Source organism: Aythya ferina (genome assembly GCF_964211825.1).
Source record: "Aythya ferina genome assembly, chromosome: 2".
Classification (NCBI taxonomy): Eukaryota; Metazoa; Chordata; class Aves; order Anseriformes; family Anatidae; genus Aythya; species Aythya ferina.
Window position 1 is genome coordinate 32,541,605 of NC_140297.1, and position 16,472 is coordinate 32,558,076.

General features: G+C 35.3%; 1 protein-coding gene across 1 annotated transcript in view; it reads left to right on the forward strand.

The window, feature by feature from the left end:
• Positions 1-16,472, forward strand: part of LOC311432445 (histone deacetylase 9-like) — a gene marked incomplete at its 5' end in the record, with an annotated part of 142,587 nt that overhangs the window by 108,961 nt on the left and 17,154 nt on the right. The window contains one exon of the mRNA XM_084510894.1: positions 16,067-16,200. Within this exon, the coding sequence (XP_084367020.1) occupies positions 16,067-16,200 (134 nt within the window). The remainder of the gene's footprint in view (positions 1-16,066; positions 16,201-16,472) is intronic.

Genomic DNA, 16,472 nt, shown 5'->3' on the forward strand with positions numbered 1-16,472 from the left:
CATGTATACCACTGCACATGCTCAACACAGAAGGGGGAGACCAGTAAGCACTAGCAGAATAAAACTGCTTCATGGGGAAGCCATGTTTATTTGGAATATTTATTGCTTTTATTCAGAAATCTCAGTTTAGCGTATCACTGTGTATTTTCTACCCCTTCAGTTTTCAGAAAAATTCCAATAAACTCATTTTTGCTACTGAAAGGGACCAAAATTAGAAAACACTCTTCAGAGACTTAGGAGGATAGGAAAGAGAAAAGAAAGGTCAGCGTAGAAGAAAAAGGTTGGATGAATGTCAGAGCAAAGCTTTGTATGAAAGATTATTGCGAATACAGCTTTTTTTAAACAAACATTAAAAAAACAATATATAAATCAAGAGCACAAAAGCCTGGTTTTATGATTTTTTTTTTTTTTTAGTGCTGTTTAATTTCTTTATATCTTTTTCACCATTGTTAAAAATGCAGCCAAAACTTCAAAGGCAAGCTGCATGTGTTCTAAATCAGGACTTCAGTCCTGATGTATGACAGCACAAAAATTAAAACTAAATAAATGTGCTGTCTAAACTCCCATATTTCTCAAAAAAAAAAAAAAAAAAAAAAAAAAAGCTTTAAAGCCTTAAAAAAATTAGAATTATTGCTTGATCTTACTTTACCAACCATAATGTTTTCAGCAGAGTAAATGACAAAATATTACATTAAAAAGAGAGAAAGAAAAAAGAGTTTTGTCTGAATATATCTGAACACCTGTATTTGGCTGTCCTGCAGTTTTGTCAGATGCAAGGGGAAAATGAAACTTTACAGTGATTTGTCTGATAGTGAATATGGACTGCATAAATTCTCAGCTTATCCACTGTTTTCTGGAAGGCTCTGCAACAGTCAGAATAAATCAATGAAAACAAAGCAGTATGTTTGTGCAGGAAAGAATAATATTCTTGGTTTAGCTCATAAAGACAGTTGAAGAGCAGGCAGATTCTCATGAAAAAAAATGTGCAAAAATTTTACTCTTCTCTGTTCAAATTACGAACTTTCTAAAAGGTCAAGTTATAATTCCATTTTGTATTACTGCCATTGGACCTGATTTTGCTGTTTTCTGTCCTTAAGTGAAATGGCATGTCTGACTCCAAAGGTGTCTGGCCAGAGTACACCAGTTAAATCTGCCTGCAAAAAAATTGCCAGACTGGGGCCTTTGTGGCGTCCCTTTTCCTCTGGCATTTACTTTTACAATGACCATTTGCTGTTCTTCTACTAAGTTGTTTTGATTGACTCATTTGTTTTATCAGGTTGCAAAAGGGGCAAGTGGCCCAAGTGAATAGGAATGCAAATGCTTTTCTTTTTAGTAAACATTTATTTGTCTTTTAAAACTCATTCATTCCATCCCTGCTCCTGTTCCTTTTTATTTCCAATTTAGAAATAGTCACAGGCTATGATTTATATTCTTATTGAAGTCTGAGAAGTGGCATTTCTTTGCAAAGATTTCTGGATATTGGTGTGATCAAGAGAACTAGTTATTTACTACTTGTCACTTTATCTTAACTGTTATATATAAAGGTTCAAAAAATATCATTCTGTTGTATATAAAGGTTCAATTTCACAATAAGATTGCAGACACTCTAGGATAAATTTTTTGAGCATTATCCATAAGAAATGGATAATTATGGGTAGGAAGTCAGAGTAAGCAGTGTGCAGACAGTCTCTAAACTAAATGTAACATTTTACAAAGGCTAATATATATTTCTGAACAGTTTTATGAAGATGAATCAGGGCTGTACTATTTGATCATTTTATTTTATTATTATAGTTTTTTATATAATGAATACTTCAGACCTATGAATACTTCAGTTCTTATAATGCATATAAGACTGGCTATACTTTTATATCATACAAGGACAGGGTGAACCTTCCAGTGAGTTTGAGACATTCTGTGTCCTTTTGAAAGGTCTTAGTGTACTGTCCTAACTTAAGCACCTAGCCTTGCTCTTTTAATTAAAAGCACAGATTCCTTAGACAGCCAGTGGAGCCTCTGGAAGCTGACTCAGAGTACCAGTGCTCTCCAAAAGTGGGTGGCCAAAAAAACTTCCCATCCTAAGAGAGATTTGAAGAATATCTTAGAGTTAATTGCAGATCTTTGGATATTTGCTATGTGCTAACATTGTAACTCCCACATATGCACTTCAGAAGTTACCAGAATTCATTTTGGAGACAGTTACTTTGACATTTTTAGTGTGCACTGTTGATAATATAGATAACTTTTTTTTTTTTTCTTTTTTTCTTTTTTTTCTTTTTTTTTTTTTTTCTTTCTAAATTACCAAAATTTAGAAATTTTGGTAATTTCTACAATAAAGTCTTTACAAGTTTTAATCAAGCAAAAAGATTTTTCACTGTTTTGGTATAGATGTCACCAAGAACATAGTTATAGAAGCAATAAGTGTGCTCTGTGCATTGAACATTAATATATGACCTGAAATTTTGTTTATAGTAAAAGGAAATATAAAGAGTTTGGATAATTACAGAAGGAGAAAATAGAAGGTACATTTATGTTACCTGTGTTTTTTTTTCCCGTGCCTTTTTCTTCAAGAAGTTCTCAGAATTTTTTATTTGCAACAGTCCTCTGATAACTAGCTATGGAACACCCTCAGGCTGGCAAAGTGTCATTACCTTTTCCTATTATGTTCTCTCCTGTCCAATGAACTGCTAATATATGTGTTTTCTCTTTTTCTCATTTCATTCCTAATTAAGATATCAGTGGCGTGTGAAAATGCACAGATGAAAAATTTGAATCTGGATCCACTGAAAGAAGCATCAATAGAGGCTCTTTCCAGAACAAGTTTACCAGTTTGGCTCAAACTTTCAGCCATCTGTAGGATGAATGAGTTTCTCAGTTTAGGCTCAGCTAAAAATGTTTACACACTTTTTCTTTGAAACAGTAAATCTAAAGATTGCATATAAAAACCATGCACAAAGGAACATTATTTGGGTTATAAGGTCAATTGGTCTAAGTTAGGCCAAGTGAGATTTACGATTGCTTGCACAATAGAACCCTTTTGCATATGCTTTAAGATAGAGTTATTAATTAAGTGAACATCTACTATTCTGGACCTTTGCCTTTTTCAGTATAGAGTGACAGATTCAGAAAGTAACCACAACATAGCAACAAATGCTAACTAATTTCAAAATTTCTGTCTAAATCTAAAAAAACAAAGGAAATAAATGTTCCTCTACCTCTTTTGTGTATACTTTTTTTTTTTTTTTTTTTTTTTTTTCTGTTAGCCTCTTTTCTATAATGAAAAACAAGTTTGAAGAACATGAGCACTGTTCTTAAAAGTAGTTGATGCAAAAATGGCACTGGGGAATGTCACTAGATTTTAAATAAAATCTAATCTGATTTTTTTTTTAAATAATCTTTTAATTTTTTATTTATTTTTTTTTCTGATAATCCAATATGTAAAATCAGCTATCAAATCAAAGGTCATTCGTTACCATTTACACAATGCAACTGCCTGCAAAAAGCCACAGACAGAAATTCAGACAGAGCTCGGATCCAAATATTAAATTATATGCACAGTATAGGGTGCCACAGAACAGATAATAGTCACCTTGAAACACATTTCTCCAGAGCATTTCCAGACACAGTAAGGATGCAGGAAGGTCCACTGTAGCATGTACAAGAAGTAAAAATATCCTGGTCTTAAGGGGTCACAAGGTCTGGTCCTGCCCGCTTCTTGGACAATCAAAACAGGATAGAATGAAAAACAAACATTTGTTTGCTTGTTTTGTTTTTACATCCTCCTCTGCCTGCCACCACTTACACCTGTATGAGCCCTTCTAGTTGCACATTCAGGAAGTATGGGCTTCATACCTCCTCAATAAGGAGGCAACATCCAGGAATGTGGAACTGTATAGATTTTAGTACTAAAGAAGTGTGTTTTTTTAGTAGCTACCACCAGTAGAAGTCATCCTCAATTTGGAAATGTGTTCTTCCTTTGCCTACCAGCAAGTACTTGACCCCAACCATGTTTTCTATTTGGAGCTGAGAGCAAGTCCTAGTGTTATAATAAATATGTAACTTTCAGACTATTAATTTCACAATGGGTATGTGGGAAAGGAAACAAAAGCTTTTTGTTTGTAATAATCATTAAAAAGCCTTCCAGGCTGTTTTTTGAGCTGTTCCAAGCTGGGCTAGGTATATGCTGGCACTTAGCATCTTGAGACAGCCATGCATATAGAAGGGGCAAAAGCTACCCTTTCCCCTTCCTCTAAAGATTTGTATGTATAAAAAGGTCACTTTTGGTGACTCACTGGAATAAGACATAGTCTGGAGAGACATGAAAGGAGTTTAAAGATTAGAAAGAACAACTGCTACTGACTCTTTGAGTCCAGATGATACCAAATGCTTGTGTATTCATAATGAAATCTGTTCTGACTGATAAAATGTGGATCTCCAAGTATATGTTTGAACTTTAGTGTGAATTTTATTCACAAATTCTAAATTTATTTTACTGTGATTAGAAGAAGAGAAATGTTTACCTTTCGTAAAATTTTGCTCACGATTCAAGAAGTATAAATTCATTGTAGCCATGAGATTAGTTCAGATTTTTTTCTCTGAGACCATGTAACAGTATGTCTCAATATAGGGCAAATGATGTGATAATTCCCAGACAGACTATCTTCTTATCAAATACCTGCTTATTTTAATGTGTCTTCACCTTGTTTGCTCAGGGTGTTATCAGTACCACTTTTGCCTACACATATAAAGCTGTCACATGGAATACTGAATATTTGCACATGGAATTACTGAATATTGTCACATGAATATTTGCAATTCAGTGCCAGCTGCCTATGTTTAGACCTTGGCTAAGTTGGCAGCTGGTCACTGAGCAATCCAGAGTTCACTGCAGACAAAATCTGAATCATTTCCATGTTAATATAACTGTGGGACTGTCTCATCTTCCTCTGTGTACAAAGGATGTGAAAGTATATCCCTGGAGTATCCCTGGAGAAGAATTCAGAAATGCTGTATGTTATCTGCAGAAATAAGTGCATAAACTTCCTTTGTTCTGTTTAATTTCTGACCATTACTGATGGTTATTAGAAAATCTAATTCCTCAACACTGTTCAATTGCATATTCATATTAATTTTTGTTCTCGTTCATCCATTCAGACAACCAGTAATTTCCTTCCTATGCCTACATTTTCTTTTAGTCTCAAAAATGTACTTATCTTATTTGATAAGTTATTTTCATTGACCCAACAAAGTCTATGATTATTTTCCCAACTCTCCCATGTCTCTTTTTTTTTTTTTTTTTTTTTTTTTTTTGTCTTTCTTTCTATTATATGATTACTGTGAATTAACTAATTCAATCTAACATAGCATCCAGCTATAAAAATTAGGTAAGAACAGTGGAAAGATGATAGAAACTTGATTCATTACCACTTCTTTTATGAAATGAAATCAGCAGTTTGGCCAAAGCTGAGAATGACTAAAAAGTGCATCCTTTTCTGCTGGAGTGATGACTGCATGCCCTGGTGAGTGGAGCATTTCTGAATTTGAATTTTTCCTTGTAGAGCTTCTTTATTTATCTGTAGAGAGACAATTAAACACCTTTGCTGTTAGATGTTTGTAAGTGGCTTTGCTATGATGTTTGTATAATTTTTCCCAAGCTTTTGGCTGCTGTGATTCTTCAACTTTGTCAGAAGGAAGAATAAATGCAATCCTGATGTTTGGTGTAAGTTGTTTGCTAAGTTTTGGGTGCTGCAAGGGGGTTTTGGGTTCTGACAGCAGGTTATTTTACTTGTAGCATTTAAAACTCTGCGGGGAGAAACAGTAGCTATTCTTGTAGTAGATTTTCAGTGTCTCCATTTAGAAAAGCCAATATACTGTTTTCTCTTGAAGAAGAAATTGCCGATGTTGCTCAAGAAACAGTCTCTTAACACTGAGTGAATGATTTTTGCCCTATTTTGAACTTCCCTCTTTTAAGAAGAATGACTAAGATGACTTTGGTAATGCAGCTGCAACAACATCTGGAGTCCTCAAATTACCTTGACATTAGCTGGCTGGGTTTATGTCAGAATATAGCACAGAAATGTCATTGTTTGTCTTGATGTGTCTGTTGTTCAATGAAGATTATGTCTGCCAGCTTCCCTTGATACTGCTTTCATGCTATGGTAACAGGAGAAATAGTGGCCATTTGCTTATCTATAGATCCTACAGAATCAGGTTATTCCTGAGTGACTCTGCTCTTCACTCTGCACAAACCCGGAAAGTAGTACTCCCTGACGGCTCAGCTGCCTGAAAGTAGTTTTCACTCAATGCTTGAAGTTTACTGAAGAAAAGGTAGAAAACCACTGTGTGAAGAAGTCCATGAGAGTTTCTGGTTGGTTCTCATGCAGTAATTTGTAGTTTAGCGTTCAGCTGCAGAAGCTCACAGAAGGGCTTTTTCTGGGAAGCATATTTCAGAAGACTGAAAAGGCATCGATGGGATATTCTAAAGAAAGATTTTATTCTCACATGTGTATGCAGTGGGAACATGTTCTGAGGAAACTGAGGCCAAGCCTATTCCAATCAACATTGTATCAGAACACAGTTTTAACATGTATCATGTAACACATGTATTCACATGTATTCATGTAACACATGAATCCCTCTTGTTCATTCAGCAACTGAATCTGGCCCTATTGCTTACAAAATGGGAAAAAAATAAAATAAAATAAAATAAATTGAACATCTTTGCTCTAATGCTTTAAAAATTCTACATATCTGTGATGAGGATGAATCACATATTTCATTCTGGGAAACAGCAAATAAAAATATTTTCTGCATATTTTCACCTCCTGTGCATCAGAATGGAGTGACATCAGCTCTGCCTCCACTTGAGGCCCATATAATTCCGTGCCACTTTGTGTGTGTGTGTGTGTGTGTGTGCGTGTGCTCCCAGCAGCTTAGGGTTTATGGTTCTTGCAAAGTCTGCTGTCTAATAACATGTATGACTAAGCTCTGATATGACTTCTCCATTCAGAAAGGAGGCTATGTGGAGCTACCTGTGTCATTCTAATGTTAGCTGCAGTTTCTTTTAGTCTGAGGGGTTTTACCTGCCATTTCAAGGCATCTTTGTGTCCTTTTATTAGTATGAAAAGAGACAAAGGGGCTGTTGTATGGGTTGAAATCACATTCTTTATTTTTATGTGTTTTTGTAATAGAACAGCATAATAGAAAGTTGCTCAATGTATTTTATTTGGAAATTGCAATTAATCAGAAGACTGTAAAGAGTCAGACCCCAAACCTAGTTTTAATTCCATTTCCTTTAGTGAGTTTTACACATTACCTTTTCAATAAGTGGTGACAGGCAGTGCATTTCTTGGTGATTATAGCATGTGTCAGGTGGGGTTAACAGGCACAAGGCCAGAGGGAAAGTAACTACTCAAGATGTACAGTAATCCCTTAGAAATGCACGACCTTATTTCCTCCTGATATTATAAAATGATGTTTATTAAACAATGTGATCCAAATCCTGAGGGACGTTAGACCTCTGATAGTAATATTGAGTTCACCAGGAGACGTGATGCCAAATTGGTCAGGAAGTCTAGTATTTACCTCAAGTCTTTCCATGTACAAGAACCCATCCCTGATACGTTTATTGTATCTATGTCCCTCATCTTGCAAAGATGAATGATTCACATCTGGAGGCCGAGTCCTTAGATTATGGCATATGCTGATTAACACTGGCTAAGCAACTTAACCTTAATTTAATGTGCTGTGTTGATGTGGCAGGGTCAGTAAATGACTGCAAATAAAGTGAGAGCCTTAATTCTTAGATTCAGAGAAGCTGTGTATGTTGGAAAGATTGTTTAATCCATGCTGCTTTTCTTGGCAGAATTTTGTAGACCATCTTCAGAAAATGGCAGTCAGTTCTCAGCTTCTGAGTGATGAGCTTTAAATCAGATCCTTTGTGTTAGTCTCTTGGGTCAATTCAAAATTAACTGACTTGGCTTTTTATCAGTTAAAAAAATAAAAATCTGGATCTTCCCATCACATTGTTGGTCATAACTCTGTGCCCATATTTCAGCTATACTCATTTGTAAGAGAAGAAGCTTTGCCCTATGTATTTTTAAAATATTTCAAGTTATAGGCAGTAGCATTATAATAACCTTCTCCAGATTTAATCAAGCTTATTGATTTAATAGTAGTCAATAGTAGTATTTGATTTTCATTCAATCGTGAATGAAATAGATTTCTCATACTTGGAATTATTTATTTATTTATTATCAGATGTTTTGTTTTTTAGCCAACTTCTTGCTGAGTCTGAAGTCAGATTTGGAGATATAATCATCTGTAAGTTGTAACATCAGATGCATATTTTGTGTATCAGTTTAAGTCAAGCACTTGACCAGATTTGGAGGAACCTATAATGGCATCAATGCTACCACTTGCACTACCACTTGGCAAATTTGACAGTATGTGGGCCAGATTTTAAGATGATAATTATCAATCTGATTAGGCTATACACACAGAATCCCATTTGAGACATTTCTAAAGTCTTTTCAGAAAAAATAAAGTAAAAAAAAAAGAAACAAAACCCACACAGAATGGAACCTCCACCCTTCAGACGCAGCAACAGCCTGATTCAGAGATGTGAATCTGAGTTTCTGACATGCTACCTTGTTGTCTGCAGTTCTGCATTTTCCCTCTTGGCTTCAGCTTTCTTATGCAGAACAGCTATGTGTTCCTGGAAAAAACATTGAAAAACTCAGTGGGATGGATAATCTTGCTTCCTGTCCAGCTTTACAGAGAAGGGGATTTGCTATGTGGGAAGCAAAACGAAAAAGAGGGAGGATGGCAGAAGAGGGGAGAAGTTATTACTTGGGCCAGGTGTGAGACAGGACAGAGATTAAGAGAATATGAGGAAACCAAGAAGAAAGGAAGTCATGGAGCATGGTCTTACTTAGTAAGAACAGGCCTAAAAACATCTAACTGGTTTTGGGAATGTCCAAAAATCTCCTGCTTTCAACTCTGGCAGTTGAAATTTGTGGTTGAATTTTTTCCCTCTGAATCCACATGACAGCACTACAATAGCTCTAAAAACATGGTCATTATTTTGTACACTACTGTGACCTTTCCTGGAGGATTCTGAATCCCTGTTACTTGATAATACAAAACACAAAAGAAATCCTGTACTTTTTTTTTTTTTTTTTTTTTTTTTTTTTTTGTATAAATGAGCTGGGAAAAGAGTTTAGGGGAAGCTTCTTCCTCCATGTGTTTTCTCTGAAGAACACTTTGTCAGATGGGTAGTGCTGCTGTTGTATGTATGGTGGAGGTATACAAATGCCTTTTTCCTGGATGACTGAGCAAATGCAATGGACTATGTGACCCACTTGGATACCTGGGTGCCCAGACCATCCTACTCAGCATTGGCAAGATAACCCTACCCTCTAATGAGACAAATTTGCATTATTTGGCTTTTGAAGAGACATTCTATGCATCCTTGAGTAAGTATATAATAGAGATTTAATAAGTTCTGTTCAGTGTAGCAGCTCAAGAACAGCTAATTATGAAAAACATATTACTGTAGAACTAACAGGCATGCAATAAAAACATCTATTACATAAATTGTTAATCCATAAAAAATGTGTTTCTGGGACCATTGGTATTTATTTAACGTACAATTACTGTCTAATTTAATCTAAATTAAATGCCTTCTTAAGACATGTAATTTAAAGTCTTACTGAGCTTCCTTCTCTGGAATTAAAAGTAAGAAATCAGCAGCTAATGTCTGGAGGCCAGGTCTTTACCATTTAAATTCAGGTATCTTAGCACTAACATTCATAATTTCAGCCATTCGGAAAATGTTTTTCATAAGAATATATTTGGCTTTAAAATCTCCCTTTTCCCCTCACTCAGGGCCACATCTTGCCAACTAAATCAAGCCTCTGACTTAATCCAAATGAAGTTTTGATTGAATAAAAGGTACAGAATTAAGACCTGAGAATAAAATGTCTTTTCTTATCACATAAGACAAGTTTTGCAAAATGTTCTAGCTCCTGCCAGTGCTGGAAGGGTAAATTATCATTTGACTCCTGTATGGATGTATTTATTTAGGACACGTAGCCTGATGACTCATGAAGTTATGTAAAAACTGATCCAGTTAATTTTAGATGCTATTGTTGGAAGAATATCAATGAAAATTAATCAAATAGTCGCGAAGGAACCACAGGGATGGAGCGCAGAACACTGGTGGGTAGACTTTTGGCAGCAATCATCGCAACAGTTTTAATGAGAGGAAAACACATTCTCAAGTAAATTAGAGAGTAATGACATGATTAAATGGTAAATAATAGTTAAATACATGCTTGGAGGTCTAGGATAGAGACTGTGGAGTTTTTGTGTTTTGGGTGTATTCCTCTCAAGGCTGCTCTGAATAGCCAAAGGAGCTCACCAGAACTCTGCCTGTAATTTAGGGTCGGATTGTAGCTTTTAAGATGCTGAAGCTGAAAGAGCTGTTGGGGCCCTGCTGCAGCAGGAGCCTCACTGAGGCTTTCTCCATAACCCCTGAGCCTCGCCAGCCTTTTGGTTGTTGACGTGTCCTCATTTTTCCAGGAGCCGCCTCCCCTGAGCAAAGGCCAGCGTCATGGCTCTGCTCAGCTCAGGCTTCTGTCACCCATGCGGGAGACATCTGCTCTCCTTATGTGCAGCAAGGGAGAGGGAAGGGGTCTGTCTTCTTCTGAGGCAGGTATAGACCCCATTAGGTAGGTGTTTGCACATTCAGTGGTGGGCAAACTGAATTGTATATATGATTGTTTCTGCAAATGAGGAGTGCTGCAATGTCAGCTGGGGTGGGCCCCTCTATACAGACCTCTCCCTGTCTACTAAGAAAAGGGGAAAGGATCACATTCACAAGTTGTCTTCCTTCTCAAGTGTTTCTCCCAGAATGTGAGGCTGTATGTACAAACTCTGATTTGTTAGCTTTACCTCATCTACCTGTACTACACAACAAAGTTTTGTGATTAAAGGGGACTGGCATGGGTCAAAGGTGTTTTACTTGCTCTTTACCACTTTTGGGTTGTCAGCGTAAGCATACCCCGAAAGCAAAACTAGAAAATTGAAATACTTCCTGGTTCTCTTTTTATAGGTTTTAATGTATTTTATTGGTTTTCAATAAGTCTAGGTAGAATATTGGTGCTCCAGCCACTTTGGTCAAATGAAGCAGAAGTGTCACCAATCATTCCTTGCTGTTTGCAAAACTAGAGGGAACACGAGGGGAGGCTGTCTGTTACAAAAGGAAATAAATAAATAAATAAAAACACAACCAACAAAAACAGAACTCAGTGCTAAACTGGGACATCAGACAGTCCACTAAAAGCTGACTTACTTGATTAAATGGTAATTCAAGTGAGCAGCACACTGTGTCCTCCAACAACAGCCTGGCAGCTTGTTCATTAGTATAATACAGCATTAATTTTTCTCTCTTTCTGCCTTCCCACAATAGAACATGTTATAACATGAGGCTGAGTATTGTATTTCCTCCAGTAATAACACTGGAGGAGGGGAAAGGGTATAATTGAAGAATACTTGTTATGTTTTTGTTTTAAAAATTTGTATTTTCACTTCAAAGGTCAGTAGATAACAGCTCATATACTGTGTAATTCTCTAATGCATAACAATGCCCAATAACACAAACATTCAAGTTGTCCACTAGAAAGTAAAATTCATGATGTGCAATCTGCAGTAAAATAATTTAGTTATGCTACTCAAAGTTTATGAGTACATGTCTGTTAATGCATTATTTGAATGCAATATGGTACTTAGATGATAGATGCAGTTTGTAACCATGATTAGAGTGTTGGCTGCTGCCACAATTACACAGATTCAGGGAACATAGAAGAAAAGTGAACAGCAAATCAGGGTCTTGGAAAATTGTATCAAGTTGGTAAATAAGAACTCAGAAAGTAAAACATTAATAGCATTATTTCTCAAAGGTTATCATAAATTTGGCACATTAGTAAATTTGTTAGTACTGTAAAGTATCCAGATATTTTAAAATATTTTTTCTGGCTTTTTTTTTTTTATTCTTCTGTATATAATACACACAACTGCATTGTTCCAAGAGGATCTTGCAGCATCTTCTCCTCTTCATATTTAGGTAGTATCTTATAATTATTTCAGTTTTAATCTGCTCTTCATTTTTTGCTTAGGTGTATAGTTTTTCATACATGCTACTTTTTTGTCAGCAAAATGCAAACCAAATGGTGAGTGAGATTTTCAGAAATAGTTCATATAGAACATTCAGAATAGTGATTTATTGCTGTTTCTTGTGTAAATCAGAGGTTTTTCACTGTATTTACAAGGATCATAGCAAGTCAATATTAAGTGCTTTTGCAAATTCTATCTTGGATGAATAAATATATGCAAAGGAAACAGGAATTTTTAATATTTAAATTATAAAAAACATACCTGAAAATAAATGTTGGCACAAAACCTTACAATTTTCTGGTGCACTGCAAGAGCATAACTGTAAAAAAAAAAAAAAAACTTGCTATTTCTCTGAAGTACAATATCATTAAGTACATTTACAGTAAGATTTGAAAAATACCCCTGTATGTATATTTTCTCACTTATTGACTGAAACGATTGGAAATACTATATATATTTTTAAAATAATGTGACATTTGTACTGATGCTCATGGACACAAATAACTGTGGGTGCTCCTAAGGCTATTTCAAACCCTGAGTGGTAGGTGTCTGTCATTAAGACAGTACTCAGATTGTAAATGGCCCAAAGGCAGCCATGTGGACAAATTGCAGCCTCAAAGAAGGGATGCCCATTTCAGGCTGGACTGAAAATTAAGTGCTGGTGTTTTAACATGACTTTCCACTTTATATCTGAACCTTCATATGTTTTTATAAAATTTCACTAATCTGTAATTCTTATGCATTAGAGTAAACCCATACACTTTAGAATGTGGCAAATCCAAACTGAAATGCCAGCATTAAAGCCAGCATTACAGCTGGCACCTTTGTCAGCAGGCAGAGTAGACGGGCCAAGAATTTCTGCTGATTTCTAGAAATACATGTGAATTGGAAGAGCTGGGATAGATACTGCATGTTTGTCTTATTTCTTTTTTGCCTGAAAGTTGTTCAGTGGGGTGTCAAATATGTGCCTAGTCTCCTTATATCAGGGGAGATGACTACTTCTTTTCATGGTGCTTGTTACTATTTTCTTCTTGTTTTCCTTAATTATTTGGCATGAACTATAGTCCATCTTAAAACTATTACTTGACTGGGATTCCTTTCTTTCCATTTTGTTACTGCTGTGCTCCAGGGGATTTCCTTGAGGAAGCTAATATCTTTCCTAGGTTGCTGCAGTGACACAGGATCCAAGTTTCTTTGTTAAGACTTTCCATAACTCATTCAGTCTCAGGCACCATTGGTATTGTTGACTAAAGTTATTTCCTCCCTTCCTAGGAAGACACCTTTACTGTCTTGGGGTATTTATACTGAAGAAAAGACCCCATCAGGTTGATTTGGTTTGGCAACATTTTTTTTTTATTAATTTTTTTTATTATTTTTTTTTGTTACTGTGATTTGCGTTGGGAAAGATACTTTCTATGTGGCTCATTGCATATATCCCCACTCAACCAGTAATGATTATTATAGCATTGATACTAGGAAAAATATTAGGAAAGCAAGAAGTCAATGGCTTTTTTGACTCTCAATATCTCAAATGGCTATGAGATATATTTTGTATGGTTGTCTAAAAGAAGAAAAAGCCATTGAGATGGTCTTTACATTTATTGCCACACATAATCCAGAAAATTATGGTGTGGCTGCAGCAGCATTTAGTCACATAATATTTTCAAAATGTGCAGGGAAAATAGGGAAGATCTTTCCGTTTTTCACAGAAGCTGTAATGTGAGGATGACAGTGCTAAGAAGTGCTGTTGGATTTCTCACAGAGCCTAGGAATGGGTTGTAGCGTTTGTAGATGTGGGGAGTCTGTGCCTGTTCATACTTCATTTCCTTTAAATGCTGTATGTACGACTCACTTTATGCTGCTGGCACTCTCTTGTTATGAATCTGAAGATCACATGTGTAACATGCAGACAGAAATAAATCCTGTAGGTAAAAGAAAGTAGAAATTGGCTAAAGATCAAAGGTTATCCTCATTCCACTCCTTCCTTCACTTTTATTATCCTGTCTAAATTCAGTCTTTTGTAGAGAGGCTTTGTTTTTTTTCATGAAGAAAGGTTGAGCTTAAATGAGAGTTTAAGATTTTATTTGTTTTTCAACCCTGTATGTAATTTGAACCATGGTGTAGTTACTTTGCTAGAATCAAAACCACAGTTCTTAGAGGGTACAGAAGATTGTGGAGCGGTTTAAGGAAACAATATTTCACCCTAAGTGTTCTGTGATCAGCTATAGATTAAGTGACAAGTAGATCTTTTTTTTTTTTTTTTCTTTTTATTCTTCTCTTTCATTTTTTCTTTTTTGTTCTTGTTCCTTTCCCTTTTTTCCTCTTTTATTTCTTCTTTTTCTTTTTCTTTTTCTTTTTCTTTTTCTTTTTCTTTTTCTTTTTCTTTTTCTTTTTCTTTTTCTTTTTCTTTTTCTTTTTCTTTTTCTTTTTCTTTTTCTTTTTCTTTTTCTTTTTCTTTTTCTTTTTCTTTTTCTTTTTCTTCCTTTTCCTTTTCCTTTTCCTTTTTTTTCTTTTTCCTTCTCTTTCTCTTTTTGCCAGAATAACTAAACTAAATCTGGTATCATTAAAGTTCCTGTTCTAAAAACAGTTGTCTTCATGCTTAACAGAGTCCTAAGATGTAAATTGAACTAATTGTGCATTTATTGTTTGCCAGATCAAGCCTTAAGTTTGTCCTGTAAAGTTTATTTGGAAAATATGCTTGTAATTTTTTGTATTTTTGAATATGTGGTCACCTTCTTCACTAGAACATGAAAAAAAGGTGGTGATTTTCCTGTCTTTAAAGAACCCCAGACTTTAGCAGGTATTTTCAAAGTGCTTTATTTAAGACTATGAAATGCACTGGAATGAGTTGTGATGGCCATCAGTAGAGCAACTAAATCAGGCCAAGTAGAACAGTTAAGAACATGTGATGGGTATTTAACTTCAGTAGTTTCAAAGCTTTATTTATCATTTCTCACTTAAAGGAGTGAGTAACAAAAACAAACAACAGCTGTTCTGGGAAACCAACACAAAACTTGAAATATCTCTTCTCTGCAAATTAACATTTGTTCATGTAATTTGTTTTGTTGTTAAAAGTCAAATAAATTATTTTTACTTGAATTGCAGATGAAAACTTTGTGGCAATATTTTTGTAGTTATAGATCACCATTGAAAATGGAGTACCATCATTTTTGACTGTGATGCAGAATTGCTTAGAACATTGTGGAGCAGTAGCAAGCAACACTGGTAGAGATATGCTGGGCAGTTTCGTCTTATACCAAAACTTTGAATCAAAAAAGTGATCCAGTTGTTAGTGTTGTTTCCAAAAACACTTACAAAATGGAGCTAAGATATGACATGTTTCCACTATTTTTCACTCCACAACTTAAAGACCAAATACAAAGAAGCAAGCTGTAAACAAAAAATTCATTATCTCATTTGAAAAATACAATTATTTTTAACTATAATGTAATAGCTTAACTACAAAAGTTATTTGTCATATCAATGCCATGACTGAACAGGGTCACATTATCTAAATCTAAATAACATGGTTACTTGTTATTTAACTTGTTACTTGTTACATTGATGTGCAAATGAGACGAGAATCCGGAGTGACAATGGGTTAATGATGTTACAAAGGGAGAGACAACCTCATGTTTCAACTAATCTCCAGCTATTAAGGATCAGCATGAGGGACATTATCTCACATCTGTCTCATACAAAATTCCATATACCTAACTCCAAAGCATCTGGTGTGGGCCATAGTCAGAAACAGGATACTGGACTAAATATATCCCATGCACCCTGTGCAATATCTTTGAGCTTTCTACATTCTTACACAGCAGATGTGAAATATGCCAGTAATATCTGTTCTGCTTTAATTATTTTCACTACTGTATTTTAATAATAGGTTTTGGTCACCTAACCAAGCAATTGCTGAAGTTAGCGGATGGCCGTGTTGTTCTGGCACTGGAGGGAGGACATGACCTTACTGCCATCTGTGATGCATCTGAAGCCTGCATAAACGCCCTTTTAGGAAATGAGGTAAAACATAAATCATAATAGGTGGAGAGAATGATCCAAGTTTGCTGAAACTCCTATCTTTGATTTTCTTTTAGTAACAAAGGCAGCAGACCTTTTTTCTTTGGGTATAAAAAACATGCATTTTGAACACATCTCAGATGAGCTAAAAGCATGCTTTGGTTTGGATAAATATCTCTAAATAATATTATTATATAAATCATTCAGTGTTTTCCTAAGTTATTCCCAGTTCTGAGTGAGATTTAATACTTCAAAATTTGCATATGGTGATGTAC